At 44.2% G+C, this 16039-nt stretch overlaps 1 protein-coding gene across 1 annotated transcript; it reads left to right on the forward strand.

The window, feature by feature from the left end:
- The first annotated feature begins 915 nt into the window (after positions 1-915).
- On the forward strand, positions 916-7153 carry SOX8 (SRY-box transcription factor 8). Its single transcript, XM_032762742.2, has 3 exons — positions 916-1529; positions 4285-4523; positions 5610-7153. Exons 1-3 carry the CDS (start codon positions 1096-1098, stop codon positions 6341-6343), a joined length of 1407 nt encoding a protein of 468 aa, XP_032618633.1. The 5' UTR covers positions 916-1095; the 3' UTR covers positions 6344-7153.
- The last annotated feature ends 8886 nt before the right edge of the window (positions 7154-16039 follow it).

Below are 16039 nucleotides of genomic sequence, written 5' to 3' on the forward strand. Positions count from 1 at the left end.
CATATCTTATATCCAGCTCTTTTTTGGGGTCGGCGGTGGGGTGGGCAGATGTGATGAGTTTGATTTAGGAAGGGTCTACAATTCACAGTAAAACATACTCTCACTCTGAAATCGACAGGTAACCCGCCCCCTGTGTAACACACACACACACGCAACGAGCACAGATCAGTGCCTAAAACCAGGGACTCTCACAACAGGAGGGAACAAACCCTCTTTTGCTCTTTCACTTGTGTCGATGAGGATAAAGGGGGGGCATGCCTTAGCCTGAGCATGTGTGGAGCTAGGCTCCCTGCCCGCCCGTGTCAAGGGCACCAGCAGAAGCGCCACTGAAAAGTCCCCCAGGAATAGAATTAAAGTCAATTCCAGCCCCCGCGGAGCAGAGGGGGACCCTGCTTTCTGGAGACGTCGGGTGCTAAGCCGGACTGCAGCATTTCGAGCCTTTGCAACCGAAACTACCGCTCAGGGGATGCAAAGAACTAAAATGAATCAAACCAGCCACTTCCTACCTCTCCCCTCCCCCCAGCAAATCAATACATTCTTCAAAACCTCCGCAGGAAACTGTACTCCTCCTGCAGTGGGAAACCAAAAAAGAGCCAGACAACAGCCAACCCGCCCCTCGCTTTACAAGGGGGGCTCATTGACTTCCTAAAAGCCAGCAGGACACGCGCAGGAGCCCACAGCCACGAGCTCTCAGGTGGGGCGCGAGGCAAACCATAATAAAGGGGGACAGGGGGACGCTGTCTCTTTAAGAGCTGAGGGGGCGGGGGAAGGGATGCAGATGAGAACGGCGCCGTCCCACCAATCGGGCCGGGGGCGGTGGGCGGTGCTGCTCGCCCTCTGCTTAAAGAAACTTGTGGCCAGGGGTCGGAGGTTCGCATTGGAGCGGAGCTCGCCCGGCCGGCCGCAGGGGAGAGAGGGAGGCAGAGGCGCGCAGCTGCGGCACATCTGGGGCACATCTGGCCGGCGCTGCTGCATCCCGGGGAAGCGCCCTGCGCTGGGACGGGGACCCTGCGGGTGTTTTGTTGCCCCCCTTCGGTTCCCGCGGTCCCTTGCCCTGGGTGCCCCCCAGCGCATCCCCGCTGCTCGCCCTCCCCCATGCTCACCATGACCGAGGAGCACGACAAAGCCCTGGAGCCGCCCTGCAGCCCGGCGGGCACCGCCAGCTCCATGTCCCACATGGACTCGGACTCCGACTCGCCGCTGTCCCCCGCCGGCTCGGAGGGGCTGGGCTGCGCCCCGCCGGCCGCCGCCCCGCGCCCGCCCGCCGGCCCCAAGGGGGAGCCGGCCGAGGTGGACGAGCGCTTCCCCGCCTGCATCCGGGACGCCGTGTCGCAGGTGCTGAAGGGGTACGACTGGAGTCTGGTGCCCATGCCCGTGCGGGGCAATGGATCGCTCAAGGCCAAGCCCCACGTCAAGCGGCCCATGAACGCCTTCATGGTGTGGGCGCAGGCCGCCCGCAGGAAGCTGGCCGACCAGTACCCGCATCTGCACAACGCCGAGCTCAGCAAGACCCTGGGCAAGCTCTGGCGGTGAGTGGGGGGCCGGACTGGGGCGAGGGGATCGTAGCTGGGGGCTGCACTCCGGGAGAGAGCCTGCCTCACGCACCCGGCCCCGGCACGGCTTGTACGCACACACACCTGCATATGCACCGTGCACATCGGCACCACACGCTGCAGACAACATGCATCGTGCACTCATGTGCCACACACAACATACCCACATATGCCCCGGGCACGGCTTGGGCATGCACCAGGCACCTACACATCACGAACAACCCACCTACACATGCATCCAACAAGGACGCATGCACCACGTGTACCATATATGCACCACACACAGAAGGCATCACACTGCATGCACGCTACATGCATGATGCACCCACACCGTGTCCACACACACACAGACTATACTCGCACATATGCACCATGCACACACCCTCCTCAACACTTCTTGTCTGGAGTAGTTTTTCACAGCACCATACTGAGTGGGGGGTGGGAGTTAAAACCAGACACAAGAATCTAGTGAGTGAAAGTTAGACCATTTTACTGTAGAATTATTGACTCTTAAGATGCAGAGGTCCCAGGGGTTCATCTCTACTTCAGGACACAATTGCCCCCTACAGTTGCTGGTGGCCAAGGCCAAACTAGTTTGAAAAGTCTCAAAAGAGGGGGCTTCTGCCTCTTCCTTTTTTTGGAGATGCTTGGACAGAGTAATCGTTGAAAGCAAGCCAGAGAGGCAGAATGGAGAGTCCCTACCTAAGGACCTGTGGTACGTTAATAAAGGAGCTCACTGCTTCCCGGAGTGCTCAGGGGGTCTGGGTTACAACGTTTGCACTTCAGAGTAAGGGGTTTTAGTCCTGTTTTGTGCAGCAGGGGAGAATTGTCTGTATTGGTACAAAGACAAGATAGAGGGACTGTCTCAAGAACTCAAGGGGCCAAAGTTACCTGCAGCTACCTTGTTCCTGAACAGCCGGACCTAGAGCTTTCTTCAGTAATAGTGGGGGGAAATATCCTAGCAAAAAACACCAGGAGTTCTGCTAATTGAAGGGCTTTAGATGAGTGCAGCAGGTTAGATGCTGGTGGAATTTTTCAGGCTGGACCTAGCTGTGGGACACAGATCTCTCAAGCTGGGGACCCTTGAAAAAGAGAGTATTGAATTGTCTTTTATTGTAAATTTCTTCTCCTGACCAAAACATTCTTGTGAGACTTTGGACAATTAAAAATTAACTGATTGTGATTGGGCTCCACGCGTAGCAAAGGACAAATGATGAATCTATCATCCAGGTTCTGGTCCCTCTTACGAAATACTAATAAAAGCCCTAACTCTTAAGACGCCAGTCAGATTTTTGCTTGAATGAAGCATTGGCCCAGTCCTGCTCTGTTTAAATGAGCGAGAGTTTTGCCATTTTGCTCTTATCAAAGTCAATGAGAGTTTTGCCACAGCCTCCTATGGGAGCAGGATTGGACCTTCCGAGCATTCCTGTCTTTGGATGAGACTAGGGACGTGAACAGACAAACCAAATTCATTCTGATTCGGCAGGAATGGCCAAAGCTGGGGTTGATTGTTCCCCATGAAAGGGCATGTCTGTGATGGTTGCGTTGTAGTACGCTCTCAAACGTCCAGACTCTTGAGTCTCTCTTCAGCAGAGCTGATTGCTAATGAATGAACTGGATGCTTCATGTAGCTGCCTTATGGTAGAATTCACTGCAGTCCAGAGCAATGAAAGGACTGTTAAAAGAATCTAGGTGCAGGATTTTTCTTGGTACCCTGCATCATAATTAAATACTTCTGAGATTTCGGTCTGTCTTGCTCCTTTTCCTCCTCCAACTTTTTACAGTGGGTGGATTCTCTGATTGTAGTTCTATAACAAGGAAATGTTTGGGGGGTTTTTAGCTGTAACTTCACAGTGGATTTTTTGTAATATTTGTCTTGCTCGTTTGTATATTTAACCAACTTTACAATGAACTATGTAATGCAATTATACCTTTTATATTGTTTTTAATAGACAGCCACTGTTTTCATACTTTTTTTTGTTCTCTCTACACAAATGTATTTATATACTCAACATTTATTTTATGTTTAACTTTGTCTAGTACTAATAGTTTACCGTAAAACATCTAGTTGAGAAATTTTTTGATGCTTTCAAATGCTGCCTTTGGCAAGTCAGACTATATAAGCTTTTTCTTTGTGTCCATCATAGATTTTTTTTTTAATTAGTTATTTACGATTACATGCAAAGAGAAACATCCTGCATTTGTTCTGATGAGCAGTATTCCTACATTAAACAACTACGGTTTGAGTATCGGCAGGAAGTTTTCAAAGAGGAGCTTCAGAGGAAATAAAAACTTTAAATGAAATAGGCTCGTTTATATTGATTGGTTCTTCACAAGCGACAAGCACTCAAACAGAACCGGAGATGATCAGAAATGATTAAGTCATATTAGTGCAGCATGATTTACATGTGAAATATAGCAATAATATTTAGGAGCAGGATATGGAATTAAATTTAAAGTAAAAAAACAGTGTTTTGCTCTGTTATCAATATCCAGTGAGGAGGCTTTAACAGCTCTTTAGCTGATATTTGCAATATATGCAACAAGTAAAACAAATTGTACTTGTTACAAGTGAAAACTTTATTTTGTGATTTTTAATTCATTGGTTTGCCGAATCAATGCCTGTAAGCTAGAGATAGAATGTTGGAAAACATGATTATAAGCATTTGTAGTTTGCTTTTTAAGCAACATATAATTTACTATTTTTTTTCCCTCTTAAAATATAAAACAGTTTGTTAAGTGAAAATGAGAAACGTCCCTTTGTGGAAGAAGCCGAGAGGCTCAGGGTTCAGCACAAGAAGGATCATCCGGATTATAAATACCAGCCTCGGCGGAGGAAAAGTGTAAAAGCTGGCCAGAGCGATTCTGATTCGGGAGCCGAGCTCAGCCAGCATGCAGGGAGCCAGATCTACAAAGCAGACACAGGGCTAGGAGCAGTGGGAGATTCTCACCATCACAGTGATCACACAGGTAAGGAGTCTGGATTCTTACTGTGTATTCTTGAAATTTGCAAAGATTTATTATCCCAGTAGAACAGTCAGGTTCTGGAATAAACAAAAGGGAAAATTTCTGCCTTCACGCCTAGCTCTGATAACGCTTCCACACACACTTAACTACTGCAAATAGCCCTTGGAAGCCTGCATGTGTTTGCAGGATTGGGACCTTATAATGGGATACTCTAAGCAGTTGCATTGAACACAGTGGAAGGTCTCAGATACCTTGGTGATGTGTGTGATAGAAGAACATCCCTTGACAGGGCTGAGTCCTATTTATTAGAAAATAAACAAATCTATATTTTCAAACTGTCACTAATGTATCAGCAGGGTCAGGGCGGGAGGAAGAGTTAACAGATATAATCAGAGTTTATTATTAATTGGTAACTTTTTGAAGATGCCTCAAGAACAAGCCCTAGAGATCAAGACTAATTCGATTCCAACCCTTCTGGATTCTGAAGTGGAGCTTTGAATTGGCAAACTTTTAGTGTTGACAGATTCCAAAAGTATTGCTAATGTCCTGTAATTTCAGACGTGTTTGTTCTCTCTATTATGAATCCTGTCTGTGAGATTTTCCTCCCCCGCTCCCTTCTCTTTAAGTTTGCACTAGTATGGGTTTTTATATACAGAATAAGAGTTTCATTTACTGCCTTGTAAAGAAAGTCTGAACCATTTCCATTGATGTGAAACTCAGTTGCATTTTCTGGTCAAGGAATTAGTTTTAGATGTCTTTGCCTCTCCAAAGATTTTGTGGAGTACTTCTGCAGTAACTTCACAAAAGTATTAATCTTGGGCTCAGTGGCTGCTGAGTCCAGTGCAAACATAATCTGCAGCTAGTGTTAATCAACATAGTACCACTGAAGCCAGTTTATACCAGCTGAGGATCTGGCTCAGTAGCTATGGTGACATCTGCCCCTCTTTAACGTGTTTTCTTGATACAATGTTTTATTTAAAGATCCAGCGTTTGATTTCTGAATAGCTAAAAAGATGATAAATTGTCTGTCCTCCCCTCAAATAGCCATCAAATCCTTTAATTTTAAAAATGTGTGTTTTGTCTTTTTAGGGCAAACTCATGGACCACCCACCCCTCCTACCACCCCTAAAACGGATCTTCATCATGGGAGCAAGCAAGAGCTGAAACACGAGGGGCGCCGCCTAGTGGAGAGCGGCCGTCAGAACATAGACTTCAGCAATGTGGACATCTCTGAACTGAGCAGCGAGGTCATTAACATGGAGACCTTTGACGTACGTGAGCTTGACCAGTATTTGCCACTGAATGGCCACTCCGCCATGCCCGCTGACCATGGGCAGAACTCCTCAGCAGGGTCTTACGGCCCTTCCTATTCCCACCCAGCCAACGGCACCACTGGAGCAGCTCAAGTTTGGACTCACAAAAGCCCATCCTCGGTGTCCCCTACTTTAAATGAAACCAGCCAGCAGAGACCACACATCAAAACGGAGCAACTCAGCCCAAGTCATTACAGCGACCAATCCCATGGGTCTCCAACTCACTCCGACTACGGATCCTATAGCGCACAGTCTTGTGCCACCACAGCTTCCGCCACCACAGCGGCTGCCTCTTTCTCCAGCTCGCAGTGTGACTACACAGACCTCCAGAGTTCTAATTACTACAATCCTTACTCCGGGTATCCCTCCAGCATTTACCAGTATCCGTATTTCCATTCCTCGCGGCGCCCCTACGCCACACCCATCCTGAATGGCTTGTCCATCCCTCCCGCTCACAGCCCCACTGCTAACTGGGACCAGCCGGTCTACACAACCCTGACGAGGCCTTAGAGGACGGAAGGAGTCTGGGAGGTCTTCCCAAAACTATATGCACTAATGAAGGAAAAACAAAGTGGAGTGCTGTGGCAATTTCCTAAGTGCCTGCTAAGCCACTGGGAACACTCTTCATTGTGACTGGATGTCCGCTTGCTCCGAAATCTCCCAACTTTTAAAAGACAGAGTTCTATTTTTCTTTAATGAAAACAAACCCTATCGGATGGAAAATTCCTTTTGAATAAATGAAGGACAAAACTATTTGACTCCTCTGTGAGGACTGAAGCGAACTATTAGTTTTGAACATCTGAGTGCAAAAATGGAAAAATGTACAAGACTTTAAGGGTCTATTGCAATGTGAGATACGGACCAACCTTGGAGGCAAGAACTCACTAGGACCAATTAATATATATACAAAAAATTCCAGCTATTCCATGTAACGATCTTGTGGGAACATATCCGAGTCGGCTAGGACCAACCAATTAAATGTCTGAGGTGTGTGTTTTAGTCAAGAGTTCTTCTAAGCAAGGTTTGGCGTAGTTAACATTCATTTTTGGTTTTTGGGAGCTTAAAAGTGTTTGGTGGATTTTTTGGAAATCTGTTTAATATGTATTTATGTTCTGTATTTTGTCTTTTTAATTAATGAAGTAATTTTTGTGTACAAAGTAGAATTTAAAAAAATTTAAAGATGGGGCAGAGGGAAGCTTAAAAAAATAGTGGAGACGATCCAATAAAATGGTGTTATGAGTATATATTTTTTAACCACTGCAGAATTGTTTGAGAGAGGGGCTGAAATAGTCAGTATGTCACACACAACCAGTCACGAATTTAAAACAATAAAAGGAAGGACGTTGGGGGGGGGAGGGGGCGGGTGGGAAAGCAAAGTTATGGGCATGGTGCAAAAGTTACTAATGAAATTCAATGGCTAAATGATTGGAAAAAGGAGCAGGACCATGGGGATTTTCCTTGCCAGCTGCTTTCAAGATATTAAATTTGTATTTGAAGGCATCACTGAATTTTTGTACTCTTTCAGAACCAAGGCTAGTTTACAGAAAGGTGTAATTTAATAAGAAATTAGTCCACATTCATTTTGGCTACTAGGGACCAGATGTCATCCATCAAGCTGTGAAACTAAAACCTTCTCCACTAAATTTTTTTAGGTACTTAATTTTAGGCTAATATTCATTGATATAGTTCTACTTCTTCCATTGTATGCTGAGCATATAATAACCATCTATTTTATGGTAACTTGTGCCTTTTAAAAACTTTGTAAATCTTAAACACATTTCAGAGGTTATCTTCTTTTTACTTTTTCTATGTTTCCTACTCTTTTTCTAAAAGTATTTTTTGCATATTTCCTTTTGGGGATGTGGGAGGGGAGGGAAGTTACAGAAAACTCATTTTTATGCAATCTATTTTTCTGTATAAAGTTTGAAAGACTTCAGCTGTTACTTATCTGTTCTGTTCACTAGCTTCTGACTAAGCAATGCTAACTTTTGTACAGATCAATTTGATAAAATTAAAAAAATTTGCTTTTTATCAACCACATGTTGTGTTTTTTTCATTATATTAAAAAAAGAAACTCGGAAAACACTAGAGAAAGAACTGATTTAATTGCAATTACAGTGAAATAACATTGGCCAGGGAATTCCCCCCCTCTCCTCCTACCACTTTACCAGCATTTAGAGAAGATGGGGCTGAGTCTGGAAATCTTTACTCAGTTGAGTAACCCTTTCTCATACAGAGTCATCCAAAGGGTTTCAGTGGAAATACTCACACGAGTAAAGATTTGCAGGATTGAATGCCATGGTTTTAAACCAAAGTCATTTTGTTCTATACAGTATATAGGAATTTTAAAGAGTAACAGATTCTGTTACTGGTGAGCTCTTGTAAATACCTCTTAATTACGATAGCAACAAAATTATATGTTCCATGTAGTGGTTTTTTTAAATACAGTCATTAAAACAGTTACATTTTGTGACTTTAAAAAAAAACACATTTCAATTTGGTACTACTAGTTTAGGCAAACTGGGGCAAGATTCTTCAGGCTGGAGCTTAACTAGGAAGAAGTGTTTTTGGAAACTGTGGAATTCACAAAAGCTTCTGTCTGGGAATCACAGAAATGGGCTATAGACTTGCTTTCAAGGCAACCCTGGAAAATCTTTTAAACCAGGAAAATAAATGTGATAATTAATGAACCAGGAAAATGCCACATTTTTCCCACAAATATTCATTTAAATAATGTGTTGGGATGTGTTCTGGGCCCCTTTGGTATTTGGTTTCCAAAAATATTTCACGGATTGAGTTTAGTCTCACTAATATTTGCAGGAGGCAAATTTCGAATTTATACTCATGAATATTCACACCCAAAGTGCTTACTATAAGTTATGGTGGCTGAGCTCCTCAAAGGGATTTAGGCACTTAAGTGCCATTGAAATTAATGGGTGTTAGGCACCTAAATACCTTTTAGTATCTGAGCCACTTATCTATTCAAGGGGTGAAACAATATCATGTGACTTACACAACCAGTCATAATTTACCAATGCAGCTCTAATTGTGAATATCTAATACTGAATATATATATCTTCCTGGTCAACCCAGAGAGTCAAAAATATTCACACCAAATACAATTCAAAGAAATTGCAAGATAGTTGTTTGTCAAGCTAGACAGTCTAAATTCATGGGATTACTTATTCCTAGTGAATTATACAAAATAGTATACTCAAATGGCTAGTTTTCAGAGCACCCGTACCTAGATTCACACACAGAGATATAATAGGCACCTTTTATTTTCCTCGGAAAGCTCTACTGATTTGTGGTTTATATATATTTTATTCAGATCTTTCTTTTATCTCATCTTACATGCAAATGCAATGAGCAGAAGTTACTTGGACTGAGGCAGTAGTTCAGTTCAGCTCTCTGAAGACCATTGTCTACCTAGAGCCAAATTCTGACGTTGGTTACGCAGTTGTAAGTCTGGAGCCACTCCACTGAAGTCAGTGAGCTCAGATGTAACAGAGATCAGATTTTGACCTCAGATTATCATCAATAAAGAGTTCTTGAGTTAATCACAGGAAAAAACAAGATATAAGTTCCTCATTTCTTTGTACTGACAATAACGAATGTTTGCTATTTTATCTGAACTGGACAGAATGTACCATTAAGTAAGAAAGAGGAAATTAGTTTTATAGACCATACCCACATTTCTCTAGATCATAAAAAAAAGTCCCTTCCAGTCCTCTATATTATCATTTTTCCGGGAATGATATCAGCTTTCATTGCACGTTTTTTACTGTTTGGGATTAAGTTTATGGCTAAGAAATGGAAAGTCTCCAGTCAAAGATTTCTATGACAGCATTCAATTTTAATAATAACGATGATAAAAAAGATGTCTATGTGAGATGTGGGTTTTTTTCATATGTGTCACAGGTCAACAAACCTGCAAGCCCTGAAGAAGAGTGATGGCCACACTTCAAGCTTTTCCTGAGCCCTGCTCTGGGATTGTCACTCTGGCGTGACATGAGGGCCCAAGACAAAAGGGGAAGGGAGTGCCCTGGCATAAGAGCATTTCTTGAACGTTGGAATCTGATGTAGAAAATTTCCCTAAAAATAAGGGGAGTGGATGAGCTTCTGCAAGTCACACAGAATTTTATGGTTCCTTCCCTTTTGATTTGAGATTGCACCATGTGGTGGGTAACTGGTAATGGGCAATAAGCACTTGTTAAAAAGACACTATTTGAATCCAGGGGAGATTTTTTTCCCCCTGGCCATTTTGAGGCATGAAACTAGGAAGAGATCCCTGCCCCTCTCTAAAGAGGGACACAGCTGCACACCTACCCTACACCCACACCCTCTTCCTGTATAGCAGTGCTCCCTACGGTATATTTTGCACTGCCTTGTCCAGGCTTGTATTAAATGTCCCCAGGGATGGTTCTTCTACCCTTTCCCCTTACGTGCACGTACGGGGAGGGGAAGGGAGGCTGGGCTACTGCACAGTCTAAATGCTACAGAGATCATGGTCAGGCTGAATAGGAAGCACTCTGTGGAGGGACAACCTTCTTAAAGAAGGCTTCGCTCATTCCCTTTTTAACCCTTTGAACGCTGGCCTGTTCCAAACAGCCCGCCAAATGAATAAAGGAGCAGTACACAGACTGACAGCAGTACACAGACTGACATCACCCCTTCAGTTCCCCAGCCCTACGGGCGGACCAAAGACCCTAGCCCTCAGAACTCCTGCTGCAGCCCAACAACGCTGCTCCGCAATGCCCGTCAGCAGGCAGCACTGCTGTTGAAGCAGTCCCATTTTGACTGACCCCACGCCCATCTACCTGCTTTCTCTATTATGCCCTTTTCTCCCTCCTGAAATACACTGCACCACCATTTAACAGTGAATGATGAGTCTTTGGAACACACTTCCCTGAATGCCTTTCTGGGAGAGATGGTTTAGTCACACAAAAGTTACTGGGCTCAATACAGGAGTAACTGGATGAAATCCCATAGCCTGTTACATACAGGAGATCTGACTAGATCTGATGATCCCTGGTGGCATTAAAAATCTATTCATCTTATACCCTGGACATTGAGCACTGGCAAAGTGGGTTTTAAGGCAAAGCAAATGGGAAAGCCCTTTGTGGCACGGGCTGGCATATGATATCATCAGAGTGGACCTGCACAATCTGACTGCACCTTCCTCTGAAGCAGCTGGTCCTGGACACTTTCAGTGATATGATATTGGACTTCCTGGTCCGTGCCACTCAGCGTGGCATGTCCTATGTTCTTTAGTCCGAGGCAGTTTTGGAAGCAAGCGTGACCATGAAACTCAATCCCTGAAAAATGCGTTGGCGATGCAAAGTGCAGGGGAAGCATCAGCCACAATTTTGTATATGCAAAGGCATGATGCAGTAAAACCAAGACCAAAACGCTAGCCAGACGTGGAGGAATTAGACCTTCCTATTATGGCAAAATAAAAAGCTGTAATCCCCAAACAAAAGGACTTGGCAACTTGAACGGCTTCTGAGACAAGCTCAGCACTGCTCCAAACAGGGCTTGCTGGTAGAGTTGTTGCACCTTCCTCTCCATGCCTCACAGCTGGTGGGGGGTGTTTACACCTGTGCAAAGGGAGTGTGGAATGCTGCCATTCTTTTGGGGGGTATTTGAAAGCTGGGCACAGGGTGCATGTGCCCCACTGACACAAAACCAGAAGAAAGGTTTGTCCAGATCCCAGCAGATCAAGGTACCTGGGCCTGGTTCTCTTGCTGCTTACCCTGATGCAAATCAAGAGTAAGTCCATGAAAATCAGTGGTGCTACAGCCAGTGAAATTAACCAATATACATGAGAGGAGACTCTGGCCCATTAAGTCTCACACAGCTCAGGAGCTAGCCAGAGAAACATCATTAACCTATGGTCCAATAACAGCATCACACTGGGCAGACAGATGCCTTCTGCAACTAAGATTTTGTTCTTGGCATCTTGTTCCTGGAACTGTCTTGGCTAAACTGAGGCACATGGCCTGTACCTTAATCTTCAGAAACTAAAAACCCTGGGAATCATGGTTATCCTTGGTGCTGGTATAGAAGACTTCTCTTTGGGAGCAAACAGCACCTTCATCGATGCTCTTCACAGAGCATGGAGAAGTGCATCAAGCTCAACATTAAACACCACTTTGCATTCACATGCTATGCTGACAGCCTAGATTCTCACAATGCTTTATTCAGCCCTGTGGAGCTCATCACCATAGCCCCTAAGTCACATTACTGAACTAAGCCTCACTACACTTCCGAGACGTCGGAAAAATATTGTTCTTATTTTACCAATGGGGAAACTGAGGCACATAAATCCGGATTCACCACTGCCTGGTGTCATTATTTACACCTGGGCAAAGTGAGTGTGAACTGGGGTAAAAGAAACCCAAGCAGAATGATGGTGTGTTAAGTCCATTCTGCGCAGGGGTACATGACCACATGAAGTTGGGCAGAACCTGGCCTGCAGAGGCAACATGCTTTCCCCTGTGATTCAGCAGCAGAGCAGAAAACAGGACCCAATAGGCCATACCACAGTCCCTACTGAAAACTGGTGCCTATGACAAATAGCTTCTCTCTTTTGCAGTCCTGCTGGCAGAACAGTCCCTGCCTTACCTGCCAGAACAACACAGATTTCCAACTAGTTCCTCCTAGCCACCAAGCAACAGAGTGGGATCAGTCCCGATTGTTTTTTTTACCCCAGCTTCCAACAGATGTGAAACAAAAGCGATCCAAACCTTTGGTTTTCCAAGCATGATTGTTCTGACTCTTTGCTCCACTCCGGCCTAGTGACATGATTGGCCCAGGTGCAGTATGCTGGGCCAAAGGGTTTCTAGCATTCAGTCAACGGGTTTCCCGGTGCATTTGCAGTGAAGGTTAAGTGCTGATTTCATCACAGGGGCTGTGGCTTCTGCAGAAGCTGGGTTTGTGGTTTAGGTGGAAACAAAGTGTATTGTCCTTTTGAACCTTGCTAACTGAGAAGTAAAAGGAGAAGCAATATCTTCCAATAAAACTATGTAGCCCAGGCTTAATAGTTGCTCTCAAACTGAAATCAGAAAATCAATTATTCTCTTTCTCATATATAACTACGCATAAATTCTTAAATCCGTAGATCCAGGGCTCCTGGTGATAAGTTTATAGCAAGATGAGATACACAGGCAGATCCTCAGCTGCTGTGAACAGCTGCATTGAAGTCAATGGCATTATGACAATTGACAGCAAAGGATCTGCCCCTCAGTATCTATAACCAAAACCTGTGCAGTGCATTTAAAAATCCCACTAAGCCCCTGCCTGCATCTTTAGTCACCTAAACACTATTGAAAATCTTGCCCCTGCTGCTAAAAGTTAGGCTCCCGAGTTCGTATTTAGTCACCTAAAGAAAAGATTCTCTTTACAGCTCAGATCCGGCACTTCTGTTGACCCCTCTTGACTTCACTGGATTGTGACCACGATGCCTCAATATGGATTTAGGGCTTGTCTACATCAGCACTGCACTGCTTTAAGTGAAGGGGAGATTTTGTCCTCATTTAGTTAAACCTGTGCAAAAGGCTGTGTGGACACTCAGGGCTTGGCTACACTCGAAACTTCAAAGCGCTTCCACGGGAAGTTGCGGGGGGCGCTCTGCCGTCGCTGCTAGGGCGGCAGGCAGGGTGCCTTTGGCGGCTTGCCTGCGGAAGGTCTGCCGAAGCCGCGGGACCAGTGGACCCTCCGTGCTTGGGGTGGCAAAATGTCTAGGGGGGATTAGTTTACAGCTAATCCTAGGGGATTAGTTTACAGCACTGGGAGCCGCGCTCCCAGTGCTGGGGCACTGTTTACACTGGCGCTTTACAGCGCTGTAACTTGCTGCGCTCAGGGGGGTGTTTTTTCCCACCCCTGAGCAAGAAAGTTGCAGCGCTGTAAAGCGCCAGAATAGCCAAGGCCTCAGATTCCGGTTTAAACCAGGCTCACTGCGTTTTAGCATCAGTTGCTTATGAACAAGAAATAGGCCACTCCTAATCCACACAGGAGTTTGCAGTGGCTTAGCTGAACAATGCAAATTTATGTATTAACCACTCCTTAGAAGCCTGCTGGCATGCAGGTTGTACAGTTTTAGCCCAGAGTAATACATACACACACTATCATTTCCTACATTCACTCTCAAATATACATGTTTGTGTGTGTGTGTATGCATGCGATACTGTGATTGACAGGTAGATATGTGCCAGTAATATATAATACACCCAACTTACGCGCACACGCACACACACAGTCTACTCCCTCCTTTTAAATTTTTTTAAAAGTTTGCCATATGGTAGTTGAATTCTCCATCCTGGAAAGGGTTAAGTCTTTTGAAAGGTCTTGTTTGAGGTAGAGTGAATTTTAACCACCACACACATAACGAATGCAAAACAGGCTGAGTTACTGGTGAGAAGCCAAGAGCACAAGAGAGGAGCTGCTGAATTTTAATGATTCATTATTGCATGGAAAGCCTTTGTCTTCCTTTATCCGGTGCACAATAAAAGAATTAATTGGACAGAAAATGGCAGGGCAAAGAACTGACAAGTCATTAAGAGGTTCTGAATGGCTGATTAGATGCACATTGGGGGTGGAATTTCAACTGCACTGTTTCAGCGAGGCCTGCAGAATAATAATGGAAAGGCACAGTTTATATTTTGTATGCAGTACCAGAAAGGCCTTTATGTTAGCATTGTGATGCTATTTATTATGTTGTCTATTTAGCCTTTGTTGGCATTGTGTTTGCAATAAGAATGCACAAACAAAGTTGGATTTTTTTTAAATGTTGCAAAGGCAAAATAATTGGGAATCAGAATCTTGCTTAACAAATAGTTTATTAATTTTTTTGTCTAGAAACGGCAGTAAATATTTAGACTCGGGTGAAGCAACTTCTTTAAAAGAGAAAAAAGAACTAATAAACTTCTTTCTCTCCCCCTCCTCCCAAGCAGTACTCATTCAAAGGCAGCCTTACGCAGCCAGTTGGATCTCTGTAAGCTGTGGGGAGCTGACCACTTACACACCCTGCAGAGGAGAGGATGCAGTTTAAGAAAATCCAGCCAACTGGAATTATTGGTAGCTAGGAAGTTCATTGAACATTACAAAGATAGCTCCTTCAAGTCAGTTTCTGCCAAGATTTTGTTGTTGTTGCTGTCAAGGAATTGCCTATGAATTATAATAAAAACCACACACACAGAGGGGAGAAAAATATAAAAATTTCCAAAAATGCCAGGTGTATTAGATGTAGATAAGGAATGAATTCAAAGGACAACAAATTTGATTATGAGATCTGATGTGAGTTTCATGGCAACATTGGGCTGTTGACTGTGTGAATGTTGCAGGGTGAGGGTGAGGGAAAAGCAATGTTAATTAAGATGTATCATTCAGGTCTACTGGTAAGTCATTGGCACATATTGAAAATGGAACGCTGTCACCTTTATAATAACCCAAAGATCTGCACAAGTTAGAGATAATATTTTCAGATCTCACCTCAAAAGCTCACCGAGGATAACAATTTCTGACAGCTTTCTTCCTATCATAACAAAACAGGCTAAACTTGGTTTTGATTGCCAATGTACACATTTAAGACCTTTAGAACGTAAGAACGGCCATACTGGGTCAGACCAAATGTCCATATAGCCCAGTATCATGCCTACCAACAGTAGCCAATCCTTCTTACGTTGTTTTTGTTGGCTTTTGTTAGCCTTGAGGTGGTTTCCCTTGGGTAACATTAACTACTCTGAACTTCCCAAATATGTAATAACACAAGAGTGCTTTGCACTTACATGGTGCTTGCCATCTGAGGATCTCAAAGTACTGATTTAAGCCTCAGACTTTTCTGGCGAGGTAGGTAAATATTGTTATTCCTATGTAATAGATGAAGAATATGAGGCACTGATCTGATAGTCATTGAAATCTCTAGTAAAAACTTCTGCTGACTTCAGTTGGATCTGGCTTTCAGTGCCATGTCCAAGGTCACAGAGAAGTCTGAAGTAGAGCTGGAAATACAACCCAGATCTCCTGACTTTTAGTACAGAGCCTTAACTATAGATCATGCGCCCTCGACATTGTATGGCAGCATCTGCTAGAAACTAAGTCCAAAAAGTACTTTTATGGGGACTTAAGTGCCAGGTCTTTTTGTCAAGCTGGCTGACTCACTAAATGAAACTCATACATTTCTTCCAGAAAGTGTATCTTTCATCA

The sequence above is a fragment of the Chelonoidis abingdonii genome, chromosome 9 (assembly GCF_003597395.2).
Source record: "Chelonoidis abingdonii isolate Lonesome George chromosome 9, CheloAbing_2.0, whole genome shotgun sequence".
NCBI lineage: Eukaryota > Metazoa > Chordata > Testudines > Testudinidae > Chelonoidis > Chelonoidis abingdonii.

Excerpts from the sequence above, each read along its gene's own strand:
- SOX8 (XM_032762742.2), top strand. The coding sequence starts at position 1,096 with ATGCTCACCATGACCGAGGAGCACGACAAAGCCCTGGAGCCGCCCTGC. Across the intron at positions 1,530-4,284 it reads ACCCTGGGCAAGCTCTGGCG|TTTGTTAAGTGAAAATGAGA; the intron begins GTGAGTGGGGGG and ends AATATAAAACAG. Across the intron at positions 4,524-5,609 it reads CCATCACAGTGATCACACAG|GGCAAACTCATGGACCACCC; the intron begins GTAAGGAGTCTG and ends TTGTCTTTTTAG.